Raw genomic sequence first — 11,869 nt, 5'->3', positions numbered from 1 at the left:
TACTTTTGTTTGGGTGGAAAATACTTTTTCATTTTCTTTCTTCAGATAATTGAAAAAATATTTTTTTTTTGTTCTTCACAGACAAACTAAACTACAACGTGTTTGGTCATTGGGAAAAATATGTGGCACAATATTTGTTTTCTGCAAAAATATATTTAAAGTTTTCGACAAGGCTTCTCGAACATGTAAAATAAAACATTACAGACAGAGCTTTGTCCAGAAGTCATTACAATCAGAAGAGTTTTACACTTTCATTGAGTCTTTAAATGTCTCTGGGTCCCTCGGGTCCCCATCGGGGCTCCTCTTGGTCCCTCGTGTCCCCATCGGGTCTCCATCGGGGCTCCTCTGGGCTCCTCCCGCACTGAAGGTCCCTCACGCGTGCACCGTGGTCCCCTGAGACGGTAGCGAGGCCCCCGGGGGCCGCGGCGTGCGGGCGGGCGCGGGCTCCTCGCAGGCCTCCTCCTCCAGGAGCTCGCTGAGGGTGCTGATGTAGATCTGCGCCATCTGGAGCGTCTCTGATTTGGACAGCTTCTTGTCGCTCTCCAGGTTGGGGATGACGCTCCGGAGCCGGTCGAAGGCGACGTTTAACCCCAGCATCCTCCTCCTCTCCCGGGCGTTGGCAGCCAGTCGTCGCCTCCTCTGCGCCCGCTCCAGCGCGCACTTGTCCGGCTGCAGGTAGTGCAGCGCGCCGCCGGCGGGTCCGAGCCGCAGCTCCACGAGGGCGCACGGAGACTCCCGGAGGTCACAGCCGCCTCTGGTGCGCTCTGCGCCCGCTCGCTCCTGCGCGCGGCTCCGCTGCAGCAGAGCCTGGATGTCGGTGTAAGCTGCCGGGGACCCGGGGCCGGACCCGGGACCGGACCCGGGGCCGGACCCTCGCTCCGGATCCACCGTGATGAAAGGAGCAAACAGGCTTTTACGCGGCGACATCGCTGTCACTCAAACTTTCCCCAGAAGCCAAACTCGATCAGTTCACTGGGAACAAAGTTTCACGCGCTCAACTTTCCCCACTTTGGGTGGATTTATGCACAGGGCAGCCGCGGGCACGCGCAGTGCGTGTCCCGGGGGCGTGGAGAGGGTCGTGTGCTGCCTAATGAACAGAGCCAGTGCGCAGCAGGACGTCCATTAACCAAGTTCATCAAAAGAGGATTAGAGGCGTCTCAGTGCTGTGGAGCGGGACAGGGAGGGGGGGAGGATGAGAGGGAGGAAGGAAGCATGAGAGGATGAGAGGAAGGAAGGGAGGGAGGATGAGAGGGAGGAAGGAAGCATGAGAGGATGAGAGGAAGGAAGGGAGGGAGGAAGGAAGGAAGCATGAGAGGATGAGAGGATGAGAGGAAGGAAGGAAGGAAGGATGGGAGGTTGTGAAAGAAAAGAAAGTTTGACCAGAGAAACCATGAGTGATGAAGATCAAACCCTTGATGATGATGAAGAAGAATTTGAATCTTATAACTTCTCCTTTAAATCAACTGTATCCTAATATACGTTTATAATAATTCATTCAGATCCAAATAAGGATAAACCAACGTCTGTCCAACACTGTCTTTGTCTCTTATTCTTTATGTATTTTGAAACGTACTCGTGTGAATATTGGAACTTGACCCAGTCTGTGGACTCTGAACCATTCAAAACACAACATCACTGTTTTCATCAGTTTGAACTTCACCTGATAAAATGTGACGTCACCTTGTTTCCTGCTGATGTTTGATTTCAGGTGGTTGAATATCATCCGTCCTGCTGCTTGGTCACAGGTTAGAGACCCAATGATGGAGCGACTTGATAGAATCTGACCAATCAGCTCAGACGTGGAGGAGAGATCAGAGGCTTTATCGTCTCCTGCAGAAACAAAAGGTCGTGTAATCTTGTTTATGAACGTTGACTCTATTCATGAAATGTCTCAACGAATGGACCAGTCGAGGACGTCTGCGAGATGGATGGTGATCTGAGATCTTCACGTTGTCTTCACTCTTCTCCTCCTCATTGTGTGAACGCTCCATGAAGGACGAGGACGTCTGAGGTGCATCTTTATTTCTGTCTTCTACCGTGTTTGTGTCACATTGTGTCTCGTACGTCTCATCAGCTCATCACTGATACTTGTTTTTTAAGGTTAATTAAAAGCGTCGCGGCTCCCTGAGGTTAAATCCCGATGATGACTGACAGTACCTGGCAGCCTCGTATCATCTGGACAGACTCTAATGGGATTTAGCAGCGTGTCCCGAGCGCCGTGTGCCAGCACTCTGCCGGGCCGGGCCTTTACAAATGCCACAGCGTGGCAGCGAGCCGGCACAAAGATGGCTGCGTGACACACAGGAGCATAATAGACTCCTTCTGGCCAGGAGGACCCTCGCTGTCTGAGGCTTCTTTTCATTCTGCGATCTGGAGCACGTGGGGAGGTTTGGCTTCGCGGCTCAGACGACAGTTGTTGGCACGCTCCGCTTTATTAAACCCAATGAAACGGCTCATTGCAGCCAGCGGACGGACACAGGCCGCAGATCAAACCCTCACGCCGCCATGACGGCCGACACCCACACAACTGTTGAGTCCTTCTGTGAGGACTTCTACGAATCAGGCTGAAGATGTTTTCATCTTTTGATACAGATTGAATATAACTCACAGAAACACTGACTTCACTTGTTTTCAACCTTTTGTCTTCCCTGTCCAGGGGAGGTGGACTTTTTAAATAAATCTGTGCTCGTAACTTTAGGTCAACAACTCGACCTCCTACACTTTTCAGTTACAAGTTGTGTTTCCTGTGTTTGTGTCAAATCTTCTAGTAAAAGGATAATTCTGCTGTTTTCTATAATTCTTTTGTCTAAAATTCCCATGAAAACACTAAAACGTCTAATTTCCAGTTGGTAATTTATAGCAAACGTTAACTGGGCATTTGTTTGGGACTATTTTCAGTGGCGGATGAATCCTAATGGGCCACAAGGACAGTGTGTGATGGACTCGGAGAATAAACTTCATGCTGATGAAGGGAAATCCAAACAGATTCCTTCATTGATATGATCAGATTGTCTAGAAACAGATTTCTGTTTGGAAAAAGAAACTAAAAGTGTAGTGGTGAGTAATTAGAGGAGGTTCGGCTTCATCTGTTTACATGCTCCGCTTTATTAAACCCAATGAAACGGCTGGTTGCTGCTCGGCGGTGCACGGACACGGGCTGGAGATCAAACCCTTCACGTTCTCACTGTTCTCCATTGAGTCAAATTCCTCGTGATCAATTTCCAAACAGCTCTTTGTAGATCGATTTCCAGTTCAACCAGTGCCTCGTGCTTCTTCCTGTGGTGCAGCGTGTTGATCCTAAAGGAACCAGCGGTGACCGAACCACACAGTTTGTTTCTGAAGACTCAAACTGAAACCTTCTGTATGAACCTCACATCAGATCAGAGATCCCCAGTGTTGATGGTGTCAGAAGCTGAATCTTACAGCTGCACTAGTTTCTGTGTCGTTTCTAATCTTTCTAATTCATTTCAGTTTCTTGCATCACTGACCAACAACAAGATAAATCTTTAAAATGACCTTTTCTGTGTTTGTAAAAAGTAAATCTTCTTTAGAAAGAAACAGGAACTGTTGCATGTGAATAATATGTTATATATAATTATAATTGTTAATGTTAATGTTTCCTCTGCAGAATAAATTGATATCAAAGAAGAAGAAGAGCGTTTGACCATCTCAGGTTCCACAGGTCAGAGCAGAAGCTCCGCCCCTTAGTCCGATCCGTTGGTCGTCTTTGAAGAAGTGAACTTGATGGATGAAAAAGTGACTTCATCCATCAAGGTCACTTCTTCAAAGACGCTACAGGACGGCCAATCACAGAGCTCGCCCTTTCTCTCTGATTGGACACGCAGAGTCAGAGTACAGGTGACAGTCGACCACACACGGTCCAGTGACGGCCGGCTGTCAAGAAGTAACACACTCTCTTTGATGTTATGATGCAGCAGGAACAACACACACACACACACACACACACACACACACACTGATAACGTGCACAGATCAATGGCCGTACAATCAGAAACATGGAAGAACAGCCACACACAAAACTGAACACGAACACACAAAGCCTCCGACACACTCATTTGTCTCATTTCACACCAGTGATCCTTCCTTCCTCCCTCATTGTGTCTCCCTGCGGTGACACACACACACACACACACACACACACACACACACACACACACACACACACACTCACTCACACACTTGTTTCACTGAACACCACAGGACCCTCCTGCTCTCTCTCTCCCTGCAGGCCCAATTACTAATCATTGATCAGGCCAGCTGTGTGTGTGTGTGTGTGTGTGTGTGTGTGTGTGTGTGTTACGTGGAGTAAATGTGAGTGTTTAATATTAATGTGTTTGTCCGTCTCATCACATGTTCGTTCTTCTGTACATGTGATGACACTGTTTCTGAACTTTGTCCTAATTTCGAAGATTCTCTCAAAACCCTTTTTCTCTTCTTTCTGTGAAACATCAGTAAAAACTGTCTGTTCTTTCTTCTCGTTCCAAACTGAAGCTCACTTCACTTCACTTCACGTCCTGTTCCTGTTCCTGGGGTTTTTCTGTGGCTGCAGCTCTGGATGTAATTTATAACTTTGAGCTCATGGCCGCCGGGAAATTAGTGTCGTCTCCGATGTTTCACTGAGGCTGCAGAGACAGTTTGTGTTTGTGTTTCTTTTACATTTCACTTCCTTCCACACAGGTAACACCTCTACGTGAAAATACAAAATATAATTGAAAGCTGAGCCAAATGAGAAACTAACGTCAGGAACGAGTGTCCAATCAGGAACAAGCCTGTCACCATGGCGATTTCTTACATTATTTTATTCATCAAGAAAACAAATCAACAAAAATCTCCTTTTAATTGCAGTAATAAAACCGAGATGAGAAGAACTGCTGCTCCTGTAGAAGCTTCACACCGGAGCTGCAGTTCTACTGTGTACTTACTGAAAGTGGTGCATGATGGGTAACTTTTGACGAGCTAGATTGGATCGTCAAAAGTCAGGTACGTGTATTTTCTGATGACCATCTGTCTGTTGCACCAACATGTCTCCGAACAGCTCGTCCTTTCTGTGATATCGTGTTGCATCACGTCAGCGTCTGACGTCCCGGCTGCCGCAGCTCGTTCACTTCTTCTTCTTCTTCTTCTTCTTCTTCTTCTTCTTCTTCTTCTTCCTCTTCTTCTTCTTCTTCTTCTTCTTCTTCTTCTTCCTCTTCTTCTTCTTCTTCTTCTTCTTCTTCCCTCTCGCTGCGCTCGCCCTGCGTCTCCCCGGCTCCTCTCAGCTGTCCGCGGCTCTGACACACGATGCGTTCAGGCATGTTGTTCTCACCGTGATGACTTGACCCCGCGACCTCTACCTGTTTCTGCCCGGCCGACACTGCTCCTGCAACCCCCCCCGCCAACCGACGATTAATTATAGATGCACGAGGCGGGAGAGAGAAGAGATGTCAGAGACGTCAGGTCCGATTATTAATGCTGCCTGGAAGGAGAGAGGGAGACGAGCCAGAGGACGAGGAGATGAATTATAAACTCTCACATTTCTATTTATGTGTTTATTCTGTTTCTAAAAAGACCTGAGGAGGAGGAGGAGGAGGAAGAGGAGGAAGAGGAGGAGGAGGAGGAGGAGGAGGAGGAAGAGGAGGAGGAGGAGGAGGAGGAGGAAGAGGAGGAGGAGGAGGAGGAGGAGGAGGAGCAGGAGCAGGTTTGTTTCACTTAACGACCTCACACAAGTTCACCTGTTACATTTACATCTTAACATTTATCATAGATGAATAACAAATAAGAGTGAAAGTAAAGTATATTCAAATGAAAATGTCTGTACCTTGATGCAGATCTGCATACAAATACACAATTAAATAAGGAATCTACCAAATACTTTCAATATTTCTCTCGAGGTTAGTTGAATATTTCAGAGAGAAAATGTTCAAATGAACCTTCATGTTTCCAACGTCAGGAAATCCCTGTAGCTGTATGAATCTACACGTGTGCTAATGGGACTGAAGGTTGGAAAATTCATATTTAAATTGGTTTGTTGTTTGTGGATCTGTACAGAACATCAACACAATAATAGATGAACAGGTAGAACAACACATTTCAACCTCATAAGATCCTCACATTTATTTTAATAATAACTTAATCTGTATAGCACTTATCTAAACGAGGTTACAAAGTGCTTGTGCTTATATTCATCCTCATGTGGACAAACTAAAGTGAGGACGTCAAAGATTATTTATATTAAAACAACCACAGTCGACCAAAAGGCTCAAAGTACATGAATAAAAAACTAATAAATGGAAAATACAAAAAGCAGAATCATAAAAATTTGAGGATTAAAATATTTCCCAGTAACAGATGGAATCAACGTCTCAGTGATTTAAAGGTATAAAGTAAATGTTGTGTCTCAGAAAGTGGTTTGGATGAAGTTCAGGTTCAGAGTCAGTGTGGAGGAGTCAGTGTGGAGGAGTCAGTGTGGAGGAGTCAGTGTGGTCCTCAGGAGTCAGTGTGGTCCTCAGGAGTCAGTGTGGTCCTCAGGAGTCAGTGTGGTCCTCAGGAGTCAGTGTGGTCCTCAGGAGTCAGTGTGGTCCTCAGGAGTCAGTGTGGTCCTCAGGAGTCAGTGTGGTCCTCAGGAGTCAGTGTGGTCCTCAGGAGTCAGTGTGGTCCTCAGGAGTCAGTGTGGTCCTCAGGAGTCAGTGTGGTCCTCAGGAGTCTGCAGAGCGTGGAGGAGTCAGTGTGGTCCTCAGGAGTCAGTGTGGTCCTCAGGAGTCAGAGCAGCAACCTGCTGGTGCCGGTCACATCAGGGATCCGATGGAGGGAGCTGTTGTTCTGGAGAAGAGACGGAGGGGGAGGAGGGGAGAGAGCCTGGGGCGGGGGGGGGGGGGGGGGGGTTAGTGTGAGACCCACAAACAAGGTTTCAAGGATTTAGAAAAGAAAAACAGACGTAGAGGAGAAGCTGAGGATTCTGCAGGTCTCTCCAGTATTCTTCACCATCTGAGTTCGACTCCTCTTCCTCTTAAAGCACAGAGGAGACTCAAAGCCTGATTCCTGTCGTTCTATAATCACAACATCACTTTCTGAAGTAAAAATCACTGAAGTAAAAATCACTGCTGAGAAAACTGCTGCTCGTCCATGTTTCTGTTTTCAGATTTCAATGGTTTTAACTCGTTTCTATGAAAATCCTACTCACTGCAGATTGAATCCCTGTTTTCATTTCCATATATTTCTTCAGTCAAATCAACATTAACAGTGTATTTGTCAGGACAGGTTTTAAAATTGTGTTCAGGACGATTTGACTTTAAAGATGCTGGATATAATTCATCATGTTTTCAAACATCAACAGGACGATAAGGAAATACATAATGTGTAAGTTAAAGAAGAGGCTGAGTGTCGACTGAGGACAGGTGGTTGTGTACATAGAGTTGTGTACATAGAGTTGTGTACATAGCGTTGTGTACATGCACACACACACACACACACACACACTGAAGGTTTTTAACACGGTGAACTTTCTGTGTCTGTGCTCTCTCTCAGTCGTTTCCCTCACCCGTTGTTCAGGAGGTGCTTCTCCCTCCAGAACAGCAGATTCTTTCTGTAACATCTTCTCATCATGTTCCTCCAGATACTGTTTCTTATGGTTGCCTAGCAACTGTAGCTGTTTGCAGACATACCACAGAATATCAACAGCAGAAAACATACAAACCCTGAACATTCAGGAATTTGATTTATTTTTACTTTAAAACAGAAATATATCCTCACAAGAGTAAGTGGCTCTTATAATATAAAAATAAGATCTCATCAGATCTCATCACCATAAATATGTCTGATTGTTTACATCCAAACCTCCTGATGCATTTGGATTCATTCAGTTTGTCCCTGGTTCAAGTTTAATTGAATTAAGTATGTTTAATTAAATCCTGCTGACGAGCCAACATGATGAAAACCTGCTCTGTGGAGTTAACGAGTTGAAAACACGACCTCTGGCACCGAAGCTTCTCAGGGTCTGACTTCAGATGAGAACAACGTTATTCTATATTTTCATCTTGTCAACAAATCCCATGAAAGGACCTGAACCACGTTTGTCTGAGTCTCTGACCTCTGACCTCTGACCTCTGACCTCTGTGACTCAGACGACTCCTCGAATAAACTTCTCATTTTAAAGAACCAATGAAAGTGACTCTGACCTGAATGACTCCAAATGTTTCTCTGTGACTTGACCTCTGTGAATTTAATCTGACCTTTTGACCTGGTGCGCACAGCGTCCACGATCCGGGTCATGGTTCGGAAAACTAAGGTGGTCGATTTAAAAAGAAAAGTGCGTTTATCATTCTGCACCAAACACACACACACACACACACACACACACACACACACACACACACACACACACACACACACACACACACACACACACGCTAAGTGTTTGCTTCCATCATCCAACCTGCTTAGACACTCTGCTAATTACTCACAGTAATTCAACAGCTCACTCTCATTAGACCCACAGTGTGTGTGTGTGTTTGTGTGTGTGTGTGTGTGTGTGTGTGTGTGTGTGTGTTTGTGTCTGTGTGTGTGTCAGTCTGATGTGTAAGATTAAAAAAATCTCACAGCAAACATTCTGCCTATTAAAGAATTTCTGGATTTAACCTGGAGGTCATTTATTCTCTGTCTCTCTCTCTCTCTCTCTCTCTCTCTCTCTCTCTCTCTCTCTCTCTCTCTCTCTCTCTCTCTCTCTGTCTCTCTCTCCCTCTCTCTCTCTCTGTCTCTCTCTCCCTCTCTCCCTCTCTCTGTCTCTCTCTCTGTCTCTCTCTCTCTATCTCCCTCTCTCTCTCTGTCCCTCTCTCTCTCTCTCTCTCTCTCTCTCCCTCTCTCTGTCTCTCTCTCTCTCTCTCTCTCTCTCTCTCTCTCTCTCTCTCTCTATCTCCCTCTCTCTCTCTGTCCCTCTCTCTCTCTCCCTCCCTCTCTTTCTGCTCCTGTATGACTGATGGTTAAGCAAGGCACTAACACTGCCAGGGCTGCCGGTTCCATTCCCTCTGGAGTCGTTGGTGTAACGTCTGCTCGGCCACTTCCTCACTAAACCATCTCTTAATTGGTGTTTAAAAGCTGCTGTTCTGTCTGCGTGCTCACCCCCCTCTGCTCTGCTGAGTTCAAGCCAGCGGGACGACTGGTGATGAGCCTGAAGGTGTGTGTCTGTGTGTGTGTGTGTGTGTGTGTGTGTGTGTGTGTGTGTGTGTCTGTGTGTCTGTGTGTGTGTGTGTGTGTCTGTGTGTCTGTGTGTCTGTGTGTCTGTGTGTGTGTATGTGTGTTACCTGCTGCCAGACTCCAGCTGTGGATGAGATGCTGATTACCTGAACAAACTGTGTGTGTGTGTGTTGAGGAAAAGTGAAGCAGGCGAAATAATGAGCTCCAGTTCTGAGGCGACAATTTGTTTGAGGAGAATTGAACAGATCTGCACTTTGCACGACGGCAGCAGGACGGTTCTGTGGGTTCCAGACTGAGGAGGAGGAGGAGGAGGAGGAGGAAGAGGAGGAGGAGGAGGAGGAGGAGGCTCTGAACTGGACCCTGGACACCTGAGCTCCTTCAGGGCAGTTGAACTGTCAGACGCTGCATCTAAAGAACGACGGTGTCACAGCGGTGCAACTTGGCTGCTTCCTTCCATCCCAGAGACACTTTAATTCAACGGCTAATTCTACACATGTTTAAAAACCAAGGAGCATTAAAAAGTTTCTCGTCCAGTGTAACTTCAGCTCTGTTGCTAGGTAACAGCAGTAAGTAAACCAGAGCTCCTCATGGTGGATTGTGGTCAACGGGCCCATGTTTCCTCAGGGACTCTGAACTGAGACTCAACTTGTGACTTCTCAGGGAAACACAGATTCTGCAGGTCAAACATTGTCGGTTTCATCTTTTCCACTTGTGGTTTTTCTGCCGTCACAACGTGAAAGTGTTTGATGGAGGAATGAACTGAAGGATTTTCATCTCAGACAACAGGCCTTGATTTCACGGTGCAACAATCGGACCGGCAGCCTCACAGATCTCAGACCTGCGCTGATGAGTGAGGTGAGCCCCGGCGCTGCTGTGGCTGATGAGCGCTGTCACTTTGGAAATTGAAAAGTTGAGCGAGCGGCTGGACAGTGTGATGTGTGTGTGCGTGAGCTGCAGCTGATGTTGTGTGTGTGACGTGTGTCCTCGGCCTTGTGACGCTCTCGTCGTCCTCCAGGTCGGTTTGTTCGTGCAGCAGCTGATCTTCTGGTGCTGCTTCACATTGTTCGGTCACAGACAGAGAATCCGTCAATGATTCCTCCTGACTCTACGACTCTGGCTCCTCACTGGTCTGCTCTGACCTGCAGGGGGCAGTCGCTCACCAGTTCACGCCGCGACATGTCGGTGAAGAAGTATTCGTGCGAGCAGCTGTAGCTTGAGTCGGATCACGAGAGAACACGATGAGCTTCACTGAGGGAATCGAACTGTTGTGATGAAGCTCTGAACAGAATCAGATCCATTAGTGCACCTGTGTGTGTGTGTGTGTGTGTGTGTGTGTGTGTGTGTGTGTGTGTGTGTGTGTGTGTGTGTGTGTGTGTGTCTGCTCTCGCACAATTAGACGCTGCCAGTACAGAGCCAGAGAACACTTTAATGAGAGGGTGTTGCATAATATAGCAGACATCTGTGTGAGAGTGTGTGTGTGGGTGTGTGTGTGTGTGTGTGTGAGTGTGTGTGTGTGTGTGTGTGTGTGTGTGTGTGTGTGTGTGTGTGTGTGTGTGTCTGTGTGTGAGTGTGTGTGTGTGTGTGTGTGTGTGTGTGTGTGAGTGTGTGTGTGTGTGTGTGTGTGTGTGTGTGTGTGTGTGTGTGTGTCTGTGTGTGAGTGTGTGTGTGTGTGTGTGTGTGTGGGTGTGTGTGTGTGTGTCTGTGTGTGAGTGTGTGTGTGTGTGTGTGTGTGTGTGTGTGTGAGTGTGTGTGTGTGTGTGTGTGTGTGTGTGTGTGTGTGTGTGTGTGTCTGTGTGTGAGTGTGTGTGTGTGTGTGTGTGTGTGTCTGTGAGTGTGTGTGTGTGTTAAATAGCCTCAGGGGTCATTCTGTCCATCTCTGTGTACGAGCACCTGTGGATGTCAGCATCTACACACTTGTGAGTTTGTGTTTCTGTGATTTCTGTGTAATGGGTTTTCTGTCGACCAGTGCGTGCGTGTGTGTGTGTGTGTGTGTGTGTGTGTGTGTGTAGCAGGTGGACTTAATGAAATGTGATTGGCTCCAACATGGCAACAGCAGGCCAGTGGCTGCTTGGTGACCAATCAGGGTCGGTCCTGCGGCGGCTGCTCACCGAGCGGAGCTGGAGCACTAATGTGGTCGTGACTCAGGAGCCGGGACAGAAAAGCAGTTTTAAACGGAGGGAGGAGAAGGTGTGTCGTTATATAAGCACGTGTGACGGACTGGGTTTGACTGGAGACTGACTCACCTCCCGCAGAAGGAGAAATGATGTTGGAGGGTGACATTGGGTCCACGTTTGGCTTTATTCTGAGTGAAACCACATTTGGTTTTAAAGCCAGGAACCTGCAGCTGAATGTTGAACAGTGTTTTTCATCTTCACCCCGGAGGAGCAGCTCCCTGGTTCTTGATCGATGCTCAATTCCACCATATTTGTAAGAGAATTCACGACATATAGAGAAGAGAAAATTATAGATTCAATGATTCTTTCTAAAACACAGAGAAAGTGGGAGTAGAGCCCGGAGTGGAGCCGGCGGCCTGAACACTGCCCAAGCAACCGCCACTAATGAACCTGGGAGGCATGACCCGCGGCAGCAGGGAGAAGTCCACTCTCTGGTAGCTGTGAGCGCTCCATGTAATAACTGATCACGTTCAAAGCTGCTCTCGTCTGGATGTTGGCAGCTGGAC

General features: G+C 47.2%; 1 protein-coding gene across 1 annotated transcript; it reads right to left on the bottom strand.

Moving 5' to 3' along the window:
- Nucleotides 1–317: 317 nt before the first annotated feature.
- atoh1c (atonal bHLH transcription factor 1c) lies at nt 318–1,073 on the bottom strand. Its single transcript, XM_034570202.1, has one exon. The coding sequence runs from the start codon at nt 925–927 to the stop codon at nt 373–375; it is 555 nt and encodes a 184-aa protein (XP_034426093.1). The 5' UTR covers nt 928–1,073; the 3' UTR covers nt 318–372.
- Nucleotides 1,074–11,869: the final 10,796 nt, after the last annotated feature.

This window comes from Hippoglossus hippoglossus, chromosome 19 (genome assembly GCF_009819705.1).
Source record: "Hippoglossus hippoglossus isolate fHipHip1 chromosome 19, fHipHip1.pri, whole genome shotgun sequence".
In the NCBI taxonomy this organism is placed as follows: domain Eukaryota; kingdom Metazoa; phylum Chordata; class Actinopteri; order Pleuronectiformes; family Pleuronectidae; genus Hippoglossus; species Hippoglossus hippoglossus.
This window is presented reverse-complemented; position numbering and strand designations above follow the sequence as displayed.

Excerpts from the sequence above, each read along its gene's own strand:
- atoh1c (XM_034570202.1), bottom strand. The coding sequence starts at position 927 with ATGTCGCCGCGTAAAAGCCTGTTTGCTCCTTTCATCACGGTGGATCCG.